Source organism: Chlorocebus sabaeus, chromosome 1, assembly GCF_047675955.1.
Source record: "Chlorocebus sabaeus isolate Y175 chromosome 1, mChlSab1.0.hap1, whole genome shotgun sequence".
NCBI lineage: Eukaryota > Metazoa > Chordata > Mammalia > Primates > Cercopithecidae > Chlorocebus > Chlorocebus sabaeus.
The window spans coordinates 6,137,135-6,154,313 of record NC_132904.1 but is presented as its reverse complement, the minus strand read 5'-3'; the positions used below and the strand labels follow the sequence as shown (position 1 = coordinate 6,154,313).

General features: G+C 56.0%; 1 protein-coding gene across 1 annotated transcript in view; it reads left to right on the top strand.

Moving 5' to 3' along the window:
* The window catches only part of LRP5 (LDL receptor related protein 5), a 137,334-nt gene that overhangs the window by 52,374 nt on the left and 67,781 nt on the right, over nt 1-17,179 (top strand). Inside the window, exon 5 of the mRNA XM_073010818.1 lies at nt 1,047-1,178. Coding sequence (XP_072866919.1) covers nt 1,047-1,178 — 132 coding nt within the window. The remainder of the gene's footprint in view (nt 1-1,046; nt 1,179-17,179) is intronic.

Below are 17,179 nucleotides of genomic sequence, written 5' to 3'. Positions count from 1 at the left end.
TGCTTATTTATCAATGAATAACCTGCTCAGAATCAGCAGTTCTCAGCCTGGGGGCCACGCAGGGTTGTGACAGAGGTCCCTGATGGTGAAATTCACCAGCTTTTGTGACAGTGGGGCTGTGGCTCTGGGGACAGTGACCCACCTCCACAGGGACCAGGGATGGAGATTTCTGGCGAAGCCATTATGGAAGGTTTGGACTTTGAATTGAAAGGTGGGGCCTAGGGGTGGCAGCTGGTCCCAGAGCAGGACACAGGAGGGTGGGGCTCTCTGGAGCTGTTTCCTGGTGAGAAAGTCATGGTCACAAAACCCTTTTACACTTGGGGTAGCATGAGGGAGGGAGAGGTTCGTTTTGGTGAGTTTGTTGTTCCAGTTATATCCATTTTTGGGGGCTGATACACCCCAGCTTTCCCCTGGTTTGAATGAAGTGCTGGAAGCATTTGTTGAGTTCTGTTCAATTGCTGTTGGTCACAGAGGGTTTGGGAGAGTGACAAGCTTGGCCATCCCAGCAAGAGGGACAGTGTTCCTGTGGAAGCTGCTGGGTCCACACATAGCACAAAGACAAGACAAGCCTTTTGCCCAGGAGCCCACTGTCTCTGGGGTTTCCGTCACTACCACACAGGCAGGTCCTGACCTCTGCCATTGGAGTATGGGGGGCACCCTTTGCAGAGGAGTGTCCTTTCGGGGCCCTGAGGAACTGGGGAGGGTTTTCTAGTCGTAGGAGCTTGGTGGGAGGGAGCAGGTAGGGAGGATGCCACTCCACGGGCAGGTCACGTCTGGGTGTGAGGGTGGCCAGGAAGGTCACGGCTGGTTTTGGGGAAATTGCAGGCCGTCTGGCCGGGCTGAGGGCCTGATGTGGAGGGGGCCAGCGGTGAGGCAGGTGGAATGGTGCCCGCAGGGAGGTCCCTGATGCCACTTGAGGCTGGCATTTGGGCAGAGGGACACACTGGGGGCTGTCATGAGGGACAAGGAGGCAGGATGCGACTCATTCAGAAACAAGTGACGGTCTTCTTCTGGAACCTTCTCTCACTCTGTCCTGGTTTTCCCAGTCCACACTCGCTGTGAGGAGGACAATGGCGGCTGCTCCCACCTGTGCCTGCTGTCCCCAAGGGAGCCTTTCTACACATGCGCCTGTCCCACGGGTGTGCAGCTGCAGGACAACGGCAGGACGTGTAAGGCAGGTGAGCCAGTAGGACGGGACGGGACGGGACGGGGCAGGTGGGGCGAGACCTGGCGGGAATGGGCTGCGGCCAGTTGCCCCAGAAGGAACCTCGGCAAACCCGTTCAAAATGATCCACTTGGCGGGTGTGGCGATTCAAATCTGCGGTCCCAGCTACTCGGGAATCTGAGTTGGGAGGATTGCTTGAGCCCAGGAGGTCAATCCTGTTTTATTTTTTTTTGCCCCAGATATTTTCCCAGTTTTTCACTCTCCGCCTTGGTCCTCAGGCGCTTGGTGCTTCCTGGTACTGTGCTGCAGTGGGACATGGCTCTTCCCCTCTGGGTCAGTGGCTGAGAGTCTTCCTTTCCAGGTGTCAGTTCGGGGCGGGCCCTTTGGGAAATCACACAGGTTCAGGATGCAGCTTGCCTTCGGGGATGCTTCTGGGCCTGGGGTAGCCGGTCTGGCCTCTGGGACTGACCCTGGGCCTGGCAAGTGAGGGGGCAACGAGAGGTGTCAGGAAAGCGCCATCCCTGGTACCAGTCCTCCCCATTTCTGTAGCGTGATGGGGCCCAGCTTGCAGAAGGTGGTGGGGGCAGGGCCTGCTTCCTGTGCCAGTGTCCCACTCGGGAGGGCAAGGGGCTTCCAAGTGGGCTGGCTTCCACACTCAGGGAGAGTCCTAAGGGGCAGAGTCTCGATGTGGGGCCCCCTAGAAGGACTCTCCTGGTATCCAGTGGGTGGAGAAATCTCCTTGCTCCCACTGCTGTCTGAGCACATGGGGGTCCTGACTCTAGGGACAGTTTCCTGGTCCCTCTGCCCTCCCCGGCTAGGGTCTGTACTTGTGTGCAGTGGCCGGGGTGTGTGTGTGGTTGCGGTGCCTGTGGCACATGGGTCTTTTCTCTGCTCCCTGGCAGGGGTCCTGCTCTTGGTGAGGACTTTCCAGGTTCGTATTTGTCTTTCTCTTTCTGAGAGCAGAGCATCTTTAATGAAGACATGGCTGTTTCTTAAAAGGGTCTGTCCTCTGTGCCGGCTACTGCAGGGGATGGTTGGAGAGTCTCTCCCACCGAGCATCTTGTTTCCCAAGTGGGGAGAAGGAGAATTTGAGAAATGGGGACTTGGGTGGCCTAGTCCTCACGGCTCTGGACAGCACCCTAGTCATTCATTTGCTTGCTCGTTCATCCATCCATCCATCCATTTGCTCGTTCAGCAGGCGTTTATCAAGCACTTGCCGCATGCCAGCATTGCTCCGAGGCACTGGGGACCCCGCGGTGCAGACAGAATCCTGGGCCTCTGGTGCTCACACTCGGGGTTCTGGGGCTGGGTGGGTGGGGAGATGGCACAAGCGAGTCCACGAGGGAGTCGGTGCATTAGAAAGGGTGAGTGTCTTGGACACCCACTCCTCCATCGCCTCTGGGCCCTTCGCTGTTTACCGTTTACCTCGGCCTCAAAGGCAATGTTGAGAGAGAAACTGGACCCAGGGAAGGAGTCCAGATGAGCTGCCTTGTGAGTGACCTTGTGACACCGGGGTTTGGACCAAGCAGATTAAGGGTGGATTAGAGACCCTTGAGTGGGAGGAGGTTTGACCAGGTTGGATGAGCCTCTTGTTTACAGAGGAGGCTAGGGCAAGTCACTGGCCTGGGGTCACCCACAGCAGGTGGCATAGTAGGTTCAAGCAGGTGGGGTCTGGCTCCCAGAGACATGAGTTTGCTGCTGCTCCATACCTGGGCCCTGGTGGAGCAAGGCCCTGGTCTCCCTCACAGACTGCCCCAGGACCCTGCCTGCTCCCTGAAGGAGGGGGTGCCTCGGCTACATAAGCCTCAGCAGAGAAGGATGCTTGGCCGGCCGGCTGCCCGGGAACTTTGGCCTTCCCAGAGTTTGTTTTCTCTCCTTGCTGTCTGTCTGTTGGTGAGAAGAGGCTGAACTCAGTGGTGGAGGTGGACCCTGTGTTCTGCAGTGTTGGTCGAAGTCCTGGTGGACAGGGAAAGAATGAGGACACACAGGCTTATGATGGCAGAGAGCGGCCACCACAGGCAGGGCCAGGGGACGGAGCGGAGAGAGAATCACCGGAACACAGCACAGGTTTAGAACAGGCAGCTTGGGCCAGGCGCAGTGGCTCACACCTGTAATCCCAACAATTTGGGAGTCCGAGGCAGGTGGGTCATTTGAGGTCAAGAGTTCAAGACCAGCCTGGCCAACATGGTGAAACCCCATCTCTACTAAAAATACAAAAATTAGCTAGGCAGTAGTGGCGCAGGCCTGTGATCGTAGCTACTTGGGAGACTAAGGCAGGAGTGAACCCAGGAGGCAGGGCTTGCAGTGAGCCGAGATCACACCACTGCACTCCAGCCTGGGCGACAGTCTCAAAAAAAAAAAAAAAAAAAAACAACTCATCCTGTCCAATCTGAAAAAGGTGGAAGGTGGCACATATACGTTCCCCAATATCCACAAATATTCCAGAAAATATCCGAGAAGAAAGCAGTTAATGAGTTGGGCCTGTTCCCCTGCCCCGAGGTGCATGTGTGGTGGGGGCCGTGTGAGGCAGCAGGCCGGCACACAAATGGACATAGTCAGGACAGACCTGGGTCGGGTATGGGACACAGCAGGGGCTGAGTTGGAGACTCCTATACTGGGGCCATGGCCGCCTGAACCAGCAGGCCAGGAGTTTCTCCCTGGAGGCCTGAGATCCGAAGGACTAAAAGAGGGAAAGGCGAGAAGGAACAGCACGTGCGGCGGCTCTGAGGCAGGAGCATGTTGGTGTTGGGACCGACTTCCCGGGCTGTGCGACCTATGTAGTCACATGAGGTGAGCTCTGTTGTTGTTGACCTGAAATTCCTACCTTTTGAGTAAGGGGCTCTCTGCACTCCCATTTTGCAGCAGTCCCCACAGATTCTGTAACGGGCCCTGCGCTGTGTGTTTGCGAAGCTGAGGGGAGTTCTGGAGGTGGTCTCTTACTCTCTCAGTGTGTCTGTCTCCACATCTTCTGTTGCTTTTTTGTTCCCTGGCCCTTCCTGCATTTTTTCTGTATGTGACTGTGTGCCTGTGTGATTGAACCATAAGGCTTCCTGCTATTTATTTCACTTTATGCATTGCAGAAGCGTTTGTGATTGCAGGAGGTAAATATGTATCAAAGACATGAGTTTTAGTGCCTGAAGGATATCTTTTTTTTTTTTTTTTGAGACGGAGTCTTGTTCTGTCACCCAGGTTGGAGTGCAGTGGCTCACAGTAGCTTCCACCTCCCAGGTTCAAGTGATGCTCCTGCCTCAGCCTCCCAAGCAGCTGGGATTACAGGCGCCCACCACCATGCCTGGCTAATTTTTGTATGTTTAGTAGAGACGGGGTTTTACCACATTGGCTAGGCTGGTCTCGAATTCCTAACCTCAGGTGATCTGCCTACCTTAGCCTCCCGAAGTTCTAGGATCACAGGCAGGAGCCGCTGTGCCTGGCCTATGCCTGAATTATATCTTGATTTTTTTTTTTTGAGGCGGAGTCTCGCTCTGTCTCCCAGGCTGGAGTGCAGTGGCGTGATCTCAGCTCACTGCAAGCTCCGCCTCCTGGGTTCACTCCATTCTCTTGCCTCAGCCTCCTGAGTAGCTGGGACTACAGGCACCCGCCACCATGCCCGGCTAATTTTTTTTGTATTTTAGTAGAGCCGGGGTTTCACCGTGTTAGCCAGGATGGTCTCGATCTCCTGACCTCGTAATTCGCCCGCCTTGGCCTCCCAAAGTGCTGGGATTACAGGCGTGAGCCACCACGCCCGGCCTGTCTGAATGATATCTTATCAAGACATGTCTTTTAACCGTCCTCCTGCTATGGGGCATGTCTGTTCTCTTTGTGTTTTTGCCATTTCTGAGTCTCGCTGCTGTGGGTTGGGGGTGGACAGGTGAGAGCTGGCTTGGGGTCTGGCCACTGGAGTTAGAGGGCGCAGGGCCTGGTGTGTGTTGCCACCATCGATTGGTGATGTCTGCCTAAATGCTGTGTTGCATCTGTTGGGAATGTCTGCCCTGGAGAACAATGGACATGTAGGAAGCAGGTGTGGTCACCATCTCTGCTCTCGGGGTGTCAAAGCAAGGCTGGGTGTGGACATTTGTCCAAGGAATGGGGAAGGGACACAGCCCCCACAGCAAGCAGATTGTGCAGTCGTGCCTGTCAGGTGCCTTGCCTCAACAGTGGAAGGGTCATTCGAGGTCAGGAGTTCAAGACCAGTCTGGCCAACATGGTGGCCAACATGGTGAAACCCCGTCTTTACTAAAAATACAAAACTTAGCTGGGCGGCAGTGGTGCACCTGTAATCACAGCTTTGTGGGAGACTGAGGCAAGAGAACATGTTGCCCAGGGAGCTTTTGTTAAGGGTCCCTGTGTGGCTCCCACATGCGTCAGAGTTCCAGGAACTCTGATGGGCCCTGATAAAACCCCAGACTCATGGCTCAGTGAAGTTGCACAGCTGGACAAGCTTGGAGACCCCCAAATAACTTGCCCAGGCTACCCTGGCTTGCAAAGGGCCACTGCTCATCCAGGGGTGGACGGTGCCATGCCAGATGCCTGGCATGCAGTGGGTGCCCAGTGTCCAGCTGCCTTGTCCACTGTCCATGCCCTTATCACCGTCATGTTGTCACCATGACCAGCATCTTAGGTGCTGTGGCTGGTGCCAGGCCCGTGAGAGCTGGGGCAGGTTCGCTCAGGGTCCAGGTTTGCCTGCATCGTCCCAGAATCCTCTCACACCCGGGGGAGTGGGCTGTCATTGGGAGCTGGTAAAGGGGTGTTGCTTTCTTTCCCAACCGGAAGAGGCAGGGGCCATAGACTTAGGTGGAGCCCCTGGCTCTTTGCTGGCTCCCAGGATTCTGACAGCTGGGCCTTCTGAGCCCTGGGGACTGGCTGCCCGTGGCTGAGCCCTTCAAGGGCATTGCACTCCTTCTGTGAATGTCACATCCTGTCTCCGTGTCCAGACCCATAGCAGCCCTGGGGAGTCCTTAGGGCTCATTTTCCTGCAAGGGGTGGGTGGGGTGGGTTGGGACAGGCCCTGTGGTGATTAGAGGAGGCTGCCTGCGCTCACAGCGGGCGGCTGGGTTACCCAGAGGAGGAGGCCCCTGCAGGCTGGCAGGAGGCCTGTTGGCTCTGGCCCCAGCCCTGGGCTCTGTGGCGTGGAGCTGACACCACAGACACCTGTGGGGCTGGACCGCTGGATTAGCAGAAAGCCCTGTGCTTCCTGTTGGAAGCTTTCCCATTCCAGAGCCATCAGGGCTGCGGGGGCTGAGCACGCAGCTCCACGCTCCCTGGAGACTCAGCCGTCAGGGGGCACCTTTCTCTGGTCTTGTGGGAACTGTTTTTGCCCCCAGCCGTGAGAGGCACTTTTACACATAACTCAGTTGGAGTGTGAGTGGCATGCAGGAGAAAACCATTTTGTGTCATTTAGACGCCCTGCTTGGGTGGGACTCTGGGCTGGGAACATCCACATGCAGCCAGTGCAGGGACTGTTTTACTCTGAGCCTGAATCTTGCTGCTTTGGTTCCAGATGCTGTGTATAGGGTGTTCTGTCAAAGGGAGAAAAAAGCTCCTCGACACAGAAAGATGCAACCGGGAGTCTGGTTTTGCATGAGGATGTGAGCGTTTCAGTTCACTGTTTTTGTAAGCATGGTTCCCCAGCCTGACCTCAGGGCTGCCTGGAGATGGGCCCCACCCGCTTCCCGTTAATTAACCGGCTGGTGCTGGGTGTGGATTCTGGCTTCTCCTTCTCCCTGCCCTGGATCCTTTTGAAGCTGAAGTGTTCCAGGGGCAGCTGGTGTGGAAAAGGGGAGATAGAGTTTTCTAGAGGTTTTAGAGTTGAGAAGAAACCTAAACTCTTCTCAGAAGCATTTCAAGGGTTTGTCAGCAAGGTGGCTCTCTGCAAATTTGAGATGGTTTTAGAAGATCTTTCCATATTTCTTAATCCAGAGGGAGATGGGGATGGGTGAGAAACGGCTTTGTCCTTAAGGAAGTCATGTTCTGGTTGGAGGACAGGCATAGCCTGGCATTGAAGTTGGTGAATCAGAGACGGACTTGTGAGCGGGGCCAGAATGGGGCATGGGCTTCAGACTTCACAAAGCAGACCACGCACGTGGCATCCTGGGGCTTTAGTATCCAAATGTCCTGCCCTTCAGGTTTTATTCCTTGCCATAAAATATCATGTTAAAGGAAAGTGTTTTGTTAAAAGACCACAGTCCTGTCACCTGAGTACAGTCGCTGTTCTCCTTTCCTCTGTGGCTTTCCAGGCTGCAGGCACCTGTTGGTGTTGTGGCTGTGCACCTGGCAGGCGTGAATTAGCTGTGCAGTGTGGCTGCTGACGGGACACCTCGCCTCGACCGAAAACCACCTGGAGATAGCAGCTGCTCACCCAGGGGCAACGTGAAGGAAACGTGAAATTCTGTTGCTTGTTGCAGCTGACAGCACGGCTCTGAGGTCCCAGTGGGCAGAGGCCTCGTGCAGGGCACCTCGCCAGCCAGGACGTCAGAGCTGGCCGGAAGGAGCGGTGCCCGTGGAGGGCTGCCAGTGCCCAGGGAGCCTTCCGAAGTGTCACGTTGAGCAATGAAATTCAGAGTCGGGCAGAGGAGGCCCTGGGGTCACACGGGGATCTCCTCCTGGCTATAGGTTGGTGAGGTCCAGTGTCTGGGGGTGAAGGATAGAGACCCCATGGTGAGGGCTCCAGAGCTGGCCCTGGGCTAGCGGAAATGCGAGTAATGAAGGAGGCTGTGCTGGTGGGCCTTGTGCCTCTTCCAGAGGGAGGCATTGGGAGTGATGTTTAGGCCGAGAGGAGTCAGGATGGAGGACATGACTTGGTTTGTAGTTGGGAGCCGGCCAAGGACTGGTGTTGAGGAAATGCAGTGTCAGGCAGACGCGGGACTGTGGTGGAGGAGGTGCGGTGTCAGGCAGACCCGGGACTGTGGTGGCGAGGAGGTGCGGTGTCAGGCAGACCCGGGACTGTGGTGGCGAGGAGGTGCGGTGTCAGGCAGACCTGGGACTGTGGTGGCGAGGAGGTGCGGTGTCAGGCACACCCGGGACTGTGGTGGCAAGGAGGTGCGGTGTCAGGGCCTGGCTGTGTTAGAAACACTCAGACTCTTATGACACATCCAGAGTCCCCGGCACCACCCCAACCCACGCAGCCCACGAGAAGGAACGGGGTGGGCAGGTGGGGCCAGATCTGCGAGTTCCCCAGGGAGGGCCGTGTGTGGCAGGTTGTCGGGGGCAGCGCTGGCACAGCCGGAAACATCTCGGAGTTTGAAGCCAGAGCCTCAGGTGAGACTCGAGGGTCCCTAGGACTCCCTCCAGGGTGTCTGACCGTTTATCTTTCATGGAGTTACAGGCAAAGACATTTCTGTGATGTCTTGAATTCTGCTTTTTCCTGATTTTGAGTAAATGAAAGCCAGCCAGGTGGAGGGAGTCGGGTGCCTTCCCCAAGGAAGGGGCTGAGAGGGTGGTCACGCCGGGACCCCAAGGGACGGGGAGCAGCGTTCCCAGGGGCACACAGGCAGCCTCCAAGACGTGAGGATGTGTGGGGGGTCCCTGCACTGCTGTGTGCCTTCAGGGCGGCGCTGTCTGCATGGCCTCTGACCTGCAGGGTGGCCGCCGGCCCTGGGCTGTCTGTGTCCTGGCTCCCTCGCCCCTCCTGAAGTGACCCCCATGAGACAGGGCAGGTATGTCCTGCGAGCAGCCCTCTGCCACCCAGCGTGGCCGGGGCTCGGTGGGACCACGGCGGCTGCGCTTCTGCTCTCTGCAGCTCAGAGTTACTCTCCTCCCCGGCAGTTGAGCGCAGAGCCTGGGCCTCCCGGCCTCCCCACCCCCTCCACACAGCCCCAGGACCGAGGCAGCAGCTGGCTTCGGTTTCTGCCATGTTTTTCCAATTATGTGGAATGAGCTAAAAACAGCAGGAGTGGGGCCTTATTTGGGAGTTGCCACCACTGTCCTTGGAAGCTGCTGTCCCTCATGGCCACCCCTCTAGCCCTCTCCTCTGCGGAACGTGCCCCTGTTGCTTTGACTTTCGTCACCCGCACATGCCTCCTGCTTGGGGGCCTTTGGGCAGTGGGCTTAGCGGCATGCGCCCTGCCACTTGGGCCACACATGCCCAGGCCGGCGGCTCTCGGGGCCATGCCAGAGGGTGGCCAGGCAGGGCTCCCGGCAGCGCCCAGATGAGGCTGGGGTGCGGCTTGGGGATTTGCGGGCCGCCGGCCACAGCTCACCCAGACAGAGTTTTAACAGATGTTCGTCTGTCAGAGACAGGAAACAAAAAGAAGTCGGGGATGGAGTGGGGGCGGCGGGAGGAACAGAGCGGGCCACTGTGGAGTCTGACAGGCAGACTGACAGCTGGAGCCGACGGCAAAGCCCCTCACGTCCATCCGTCTGTCCGGGCGGATTAGCCCAGGGAGCAGGGCCCGCTCAGCTCGGGGCCGAATAACAGGCGCTTGTTCCCAGAGTCTGGCTGTCCTGTCACTTATCAGGGAAGTAGGTCAAAGGGAAAAGAGAAAGGAGGTCCTGAGGGGCCGAGTCTGCCACTGCCGGGCGGTGATTGGCGTTGACTTTGCAAACAGAAGGCAGCTGCTGTTCTCAGCCATGGACCGTGAATTTTTAATAGCAAGAAAATCAGCTTGCACGGTTCAGGAAGTTGTGGAAGAAGCCTGAGTGCTAACTTTATTTTTTTAATTGAGGTATAACTTGCAGGCAATAAAACGCACACATTTTAACGTGTACATTTGGATTAACTTTGACAGCTGCGTATGTCTGCATGACTGCTACCCGGTCCAGACGAGAACATTTCCGCCACTGGGAAAGCTCCCGGTGCCCCTTTGCTGTCCTCAACCCCCGCCCCCTCCACCACTCTTCTGACTTCTATCACTGTGGATTAGCGTTGCCTGTTCCAGAACTAAATGGAAATAGAACCACGCAGCTGTGCTCTTCTGCTTTTTGGCCTGAGTACTCACTTTCAGGGCTGATGCAAGAGGGGAGGGGCGCACCATACTCCTAGAGAACGCTGTCACTGTGGGGCGGGGGCACAGGTGAATGGCACCTCTTGTTAGACTGTGGTCACTCCGGCCACTGGTTTTGTACCCTGCAGCCTCTTCCGTGTCTCCCTTGTGACTGCAGCATAAGCCCAGCCCTGTGCTGACCCCAGACCACCTCCGCAACTCCAACAGCTTCCCTTTATCTTCAGAGGCGAGTTTTGTGCTTGCAGGGTGCAGGCCCTGGTGGGACCCCCATGTTGCACAGAAAAAGCCCCTGTGTGGCTGTGGGCACTCCTTGCCCTTTCTGCATTTGGTGATGCCTCCTTGTTTGGTTTCAGTGACCGTGCCCTGTGCCTCTGCTCTCCCTGCCTAGTTCCGTGTGCCGTGAGGTCAGTGATAGAAGACATAGCCCCGGGCCCCAGGTGTGCTGAGCTGACACATCGGCCACCACTCACCTGCAGAGAGACACTAGAAGTCTCCAACTCCCTTCCTGGACCCCACTCTGTTTTTCTACCTTTTACTGCCTATTGCAATGGAAATGCACAGTTTGCCTCTCCCTGCGCACATCCGAGTGTGGACCTCCCTGCCCCTGCTCGTGCTCTGCCCGCCACCCAGAGCACCCTTCCCCTGCCCCCTGCCACAGCACCCCTCCATCCAGACCCCGCTGCTGCACATGGCTCCTCTGCCCACGCCCAGCCCTCTGAGAGTGTGGCAGGTGCACTCCCTAGAGCAGAGCTGGCTTCTTCCTCTTCCTGTGTCCCACGGGACCAACACCAGGACCCAGGAAACAGGCTGGGAGAGTTCAGTAACACCTTCAAGAGTGTTTAAGAGCTGAGGTTCTTTGGTCTTCAGTGGAGCTGGCAATGACTTTCTCGACTTTGTCAAGAGAAGCCCCCCGTCTCCAACGGGGGCCAACTGGGGACGTGATTGAATGGAAATCAGAACATCTGAGTTCCAGCCTCAGCCCTCTGCTGTGTGGCTGTGAAATCCAGGCCCCGTGTGCCTTGCTGACCTGGGAGTGTCGAAAGGACGGTGTCTGGGAAAGGATTTATAAATTGTAGAGCGCCCTGCACTTGTGTTAGATGGGGCCGCGTGGACTACTGATAGTCAGCTGTCTTCCGTCACTCGGGGCAGTGGTATTGTCACATGGTTCCATTCTAATCTGTTATTTTGGCTACTACCACTGAGGCGGAGTGGGTGACGGAAGTAATGTTTCTTGGGGACTAGTGCAGCTGTTATGGTCCTGAGTCCTATACCTGGGCACGCCTCCTGTGTGAGGGGTCATCCGTGGCCAGTCCTGCTTCTTTTTTTTTTTTTTTTGAGATAGAGTCTTACTCTGTCACCCAGGCTGGGGTGCAGCGGCGTGATCTTGGCTCACTGCAACCTCTGCCTCCTGAGCTCAAGCGATTCTCCTGCCTTAGCGTCCTGAGTAGCTGGGACTATAGGTGTGTGCCATCACACCTGGCTAATTTTTTCTATTTTTAGTACAGACAGGGTTTCACCGTATTAGCCAGGATGGTCTCGATCTCCTGACCATCTCGTGATCCACCCACCTTGGCCTCCCAAAGTGCTGGGATTACAGGCGTGAGTCACCATGCCTGGCCAGCCCTACTTCTTAAATGGGCCTGAGGCACGCAGTGCTGAGAGCTCGCTGAGGTCTATGGAGGAAGGGCACAGATGGGATCTGGGCCTGGGCATCCTGGCCGGTCCCCAAGGCTGCCTCCACAGAGTTTCTAGGTACAGTGGGATGGCCTTGCAGAGAGGCGCAGCCGTGCTTCAGGCCGGAACCAGCTGTAGGGGCCACAGACAGGGTGTCATCAGCAGTACAAGTGACCCCTGCTGTTCATTGAACACCTACTGCGTGCCTGGGTTCAGAAAGGCACCCTGTGCTGGCTTTTAAAGAGTAGAGCCGCCTGCCTAAAGGGGGGAATGTAGCCTTTTTCATTTAAGTCACCAACTGTTTTATACATCCACGCCCCTAAATTCTTCAGTTTTAGGCAAAGATGAGAGGGCTGCCCAGGCTTCATTTGCCCAATAATGCCACATTACGCTTGTGAGGCTGTGTTCCCTCACCAGGGTCCCCAGCAAGGGGCTGCAAGTGTTTAATACCACAGGGAGGGCTGGTGTGGTCGCTCATGCCTGTAATCCCAGCACTTTGGGAGGCTGAGGTGGGTGGATCACCTGAGGTCAGGAGTTCGAGACCAGCCTGGCCAACATGGTGAAATCCCGTCCCTACTAAAAATACAAAAATTAGCCGGGTGTGGTAGCAGGCGCCTGTAGTCCCTACTACTCGGGAGGCTGAGGCAGGAGAATTGCTTGAATCTGAGAGGCAGAGGTTGCAGTGAGCCGAGATCATACCACTGTACTCCAGCCTGGGCAGCAGAGCAAGACTCTCTCTCAAAAAACAACACCACCACCCACAAGGAGGGTCTGTGTCCTGGGGCCTGGCCTTGGGCATATCCCACCTCGCTGGGGCCTGGCCTCAGGCATATCCCATGTCAGGCATATCCCATGTCTCTGGGGCCTGGCCTCGGGCATATCCCACCTTGCTGGGGCCCATTTCCTCTTGAGTCTGACATGTGCGAAGCAGGTCACCTTGCTCACTCAAGGTCATTCAGTGACAAGATGGGGCTGGGAGCCGGAGTCAGGTCTGTCTGCTGAGGGAGCAGGCACACAGCCTGTCGGATGGCACTGCCTGCCTGGGAGTGGCCACGCAGCGGTGGGCCTGAGGTTGTGGTGGGGCGTGGAGGCAGAGGCAGGCAGTGGGGGGCCACAGGAGGTGCTGGCTGGCACCGGGGGATGGGGGAGGAAGGGACCCGCCTGCAGGCCCCTTCCCGAGGCCGTCTCTGACTTGGTGCTCTGGCTGCCCTGACCCCAGGCAGAGCAGCGACTTCCCTGTTTTAGAGCTGAGCAGACGGAGCCCCTGACTGCAGGCCACGGTGTCTGCCGGCTGCTCCTGGCGGACCAGAGCCTCTCCGTGATCGCTGGAAGACCCCAGGCACCGTGCAGGTGACAGCAGCTGGCCTCAGGTTCCAGCAGAACCAGCATCGGGCCCAGCCACTTCCCTTGTGCTCTGTCAAAAGTGACCCTATGGTCACTTGGCGCAGGTTCTCAGGTCAAGGTGCTGGGCTGTGGTCGCAGCATTTGCCCCACCCCTTACCCCTGGGGGCAGCGGAGAAACTTAATCAATTGCTAAAAAACAAAAGTAATCTGGCCTCATGCCAGCTGGAAAGCCACTGCGGCCAGGCTGTTTATGGCCTTGGGATCTGCACAGTGGACAGTGGCCTGCACTGTGACCCTGTTCACCCCGCGTGCCCCAGGCCCGGGAGATGGCTAAAGCCCTCTGCCTCCCGTAAGGGCCCCTGAGAAGGAGGCCCTGGAGCTGGGAGCAGAGCTGGGGTTGGGCATCCAGGCAGCAGAGGCTGATTCTCAGCTTTCCCCGGATCTCAGTTTTCTGCCACCCATGTGAAAAGAAGCTGGGAGAACAGAGCCGTCCTGGGGTGGTGCCGGCTGTGGCGGGAGGCCTGCGGTGGGAGCCTCCGGGGGCATGGACCTTTCCTGGGTGGCCTGTGGCCTGGGAGCTGCACTTGGTTTGGTGCAGGAAGGTTGTGTCATCCACTCTGTCTGCAGGGATGGCTGGGGCCCTGCGGCTGGGTGATGAGGTGGGATGGAGGTGTCCGAGGCTGCCCTGCCTCCTTTTGCCAAAATAACAAAAATTATCTTGTTTGTTGTGGAAAAAAAACTATTTTCCCACATTGGGGTGTGGAGGGTATTAACTGTGATGACCTTCTGAGTTCCTGCACACTGGGGACCTGTTGGCAGGGTCTTCTCCTGGCTTGGCAGGGGCGGCTCAGGCCACTGGGTGACCATGTGCTGTCCAGATAGTTCCCGGGGCTGCAGGTGGCTTATTTCGCCCCATCCCGCTCATATCCTGTCGTTCTTCCCGTCAACACATCTCAGACCCTGGAAACCGAATGAGCCTGGGGTGTCAGTACCCACACCCCGAGGCAATTCGGTGGCGGCGTAGGTGGCTCGTTCCCCCACGTTGCCCCAGGAAGAGGGCCTGGTCCCCAGCATCCCAACCCGTCTGCCTTGGAGACAGAGAGCCTCTAAGATAAACCCATTCACCCCTGTTTCAGAGGCTTTTTTCTTTCCTCTTATAAAATAACATTTATACATTCACTGTAGCAAGGAAAACATTATAAAATATAGTGAAGAAAATAGAAATTACCCATAATTTTGCCACCCAGAGTTAGCTGTGTCTATGTGTCTTGTGCACTTTTTTTCTGTTTACGTATCAAAATCGACTTTTAGGGTCAGATGCAGTGGCTCACGCCTGTAATCCGAGCACTTTGGGAGGCTGGAGGCGGGGTGTGGATCACTCAAGGTTGGGAGTTCAAGACCAGCCTGGCCAACATGGCAAAACTCCATCTCTACTAAAAATAAAAAACTAGCCAGGTGTGGTGGTGGGTGCCTGTAATCCCAGCTACTCAGGAGGCTGAAGCAGGAGAATCGCTTGAACCCAGGAGGCAGAGGTTGCAGTGAGCCAAGATCATACCACTGCACTCCAGCCTGGCAACAGAGCGAGACTCTTGTCTCAAAAAAAAAAAAAAAAAAAAAAAAAAAAAATTTAAATAAATAAGTAAATAAATTGCGTTTTAGGAGATTCATTCAAACTATGTGTGTAATGTGTCTGATATTTTTTCATTTATCGTTTGTGCAAATTCCTGCCTCATTAACTCTTCCCCAGAGCATGCTGTTTCGTGCCTGCGTCATCACCCATCACGTTGAATGCCCTTGTTTAGATAAAATAAGTACATTTTATTCCAAAATATTTGGGGACATTTTGGTTGTCTCCAGGTTCTTGGCCTTGAGTCTTGCTGTCCTAAGGCAGCCATGGTGGTGTCTGGATGCATGAACCTCCATGCGTTCCAACTGCTGCTTCCGCCTGTGTTCTTAGAGAGGAAATGCTGGGGGCAGCGGCTCCCAGGCTGCTGACCAGGAAGCCTGCGGTGCTTTACAGCCCCTTCTGGAAGCGGGAGATGCCCCCACTTAAATGTCCAACAAGCCTTTCCACCCCACCAGCAACTCTGGGCGGCTCCCTTCTATTTGCAGATGACTGAGAAGTTACCGTTTTCCACGTTTACTGACTGCTCTTTTTCCCCTTAATTTGTGTTTATAGTCTTTGCTCATTTATTGCTCAGGTTTTGGTGTTGTCCCTATTGACTTGTATGCCTTTTAATTTTTTAAGCAACCTTAATAGACTTCATTTTGTTAGAGTGCTTGTAAGTTTACAGAAAAATCAAGGGACAAGTCCAGAGAGTTCCTTCCTCCTGCTCTCCTCTTCCCCTTTTCTCCACCTCCCCTCCTTCCCCCATTGTAATTTTCTTTCTGATATTATAAAAGTCACACATGGTTGGGCGTGGTGGCTTAGGCCTGTAATCCCAGCACATTGGGAGGCAGAGGCAGGCAGATCACCTGAGGTCAGGAGTTCGAGACCAGCCTGGCCAACATGGTGAAACCCCATCTCTACTAAAACTACAAAAAATTAGCCAGGTGTGGTGGTGGGCACCTGTAATCCCAGCTGCTCGGGAGGCTGAGGCAGGAGAATTGCTTGAACCTGCGAGGCAGAGCTTGCAGTGAGCAAGAGATTGTGCCATTGCACTCCAGCCTGGGCAATAAGAGTGAAGCTCCATCTCAAAAACAAAGTCACACACGCTTCTTGAATGAGGGTCATTTGGCCGAGGGGCCAGTTGGAACAAGCCATGAGCTCGGAATGCTTTTTACATATTTACATGGTTGAGAAGAAAATCGGGAGAATAATGTTTTGGGACATGGGGAAGTGACACGAAAGTCGCATTTCAGTGTCCATAAATGAAGTTTTGTTTGCTCCCAGCTGTGTTGACTGAGGCAGACTGCCTTCCCACAGCTGCGGCAGAGCTGAGGAGGCGGGAAGGAGACCGTGCAGGCCGCAGCACCGAAAATATTTGCTCTCTGGCCCTTCCCAGAGTGCTTGCCGACCTCTGTCCGACAGCTAGAAGGAAGGATAGGACCCGTCCGACGATAACCACTGTTGACATTTGAGCGCGTTTCCTTCCCGGCTTTTGTGTGAGAGTGGCAGTCTGTTTGCTTTTGTGGTTGGGATCTGCTGCACGCACGGCGGGCTGTTTGCATGAGGCTTCCTGGAGGACAGGGCTGGGCTTGGAGCTGGACACAGTGGGGCCTCAGAAGAGAACTGTAGCGGGCAGGGCAACGCCAACGCTAGTGGGTGCCAGGCCTCCACACTCAGATCAGCCCCGGCGACAGGTTCGGGCCAGCCTCTGTCCAGCCTCCCTACAGTGGCCCAGGCCGTCCCCTCTGCCTGGCACACTTGCCTCTGGCCTTCCGCTGAAGCGCTCCTGTTACGGTCTGTTCACCGCTGGGTACGTTGAACTGTGTGCCTCAAGGAGATATGCTGAAGGTCTAACCCCAGGAACCTGTGTATGTGACCTAGTTTGGAAACAGGGTCTTGGCAGATGTAATCAAGCGAGGATGAGGTCACCCTGGAGTAGGGGGCCTATATCCACGGTGCTGGTGTCCTCATAAGAGCAGGAGAGCAGACACTGACACTCAGGGGTGAAGGCTGCGTGGAGGCAGAGCAGGGCTTAGTGTGATGGAGGCCACAAGCCAAGGAACTCCAAGTATTTCCTGCAACACCAGAAGCTGGAAGAGGCCAGGAAGGATCCTCCCCTGGAGTCTTCAGAGGGAGTCTGTCGCTGCAGACATCTTGACTTTTGACGTTGGGGGTGCGTGACTTGGCGGGGGCGGTGGGGGGATACATTTCTGATGTTAGAAGCCACCTGGTTGGTGGCAGTGTGTCACAGCAGCCCCTCGCAGGTCCTGCATGTCCATGTGGTCAGGAACAGAGGTGAGCAGGGATGGATGGTGCTGAGCTGGACATGTCCATGACATCGGGCCATCTCTTGGGACACTTTTTTGTTTTGAGGACAAGGCTGCCTACTAGGAAGCTGTGCTCTGCCTGGCCCTTGCCCCAAGCTCCTGCCCTGAGCTTGGCCTCGCG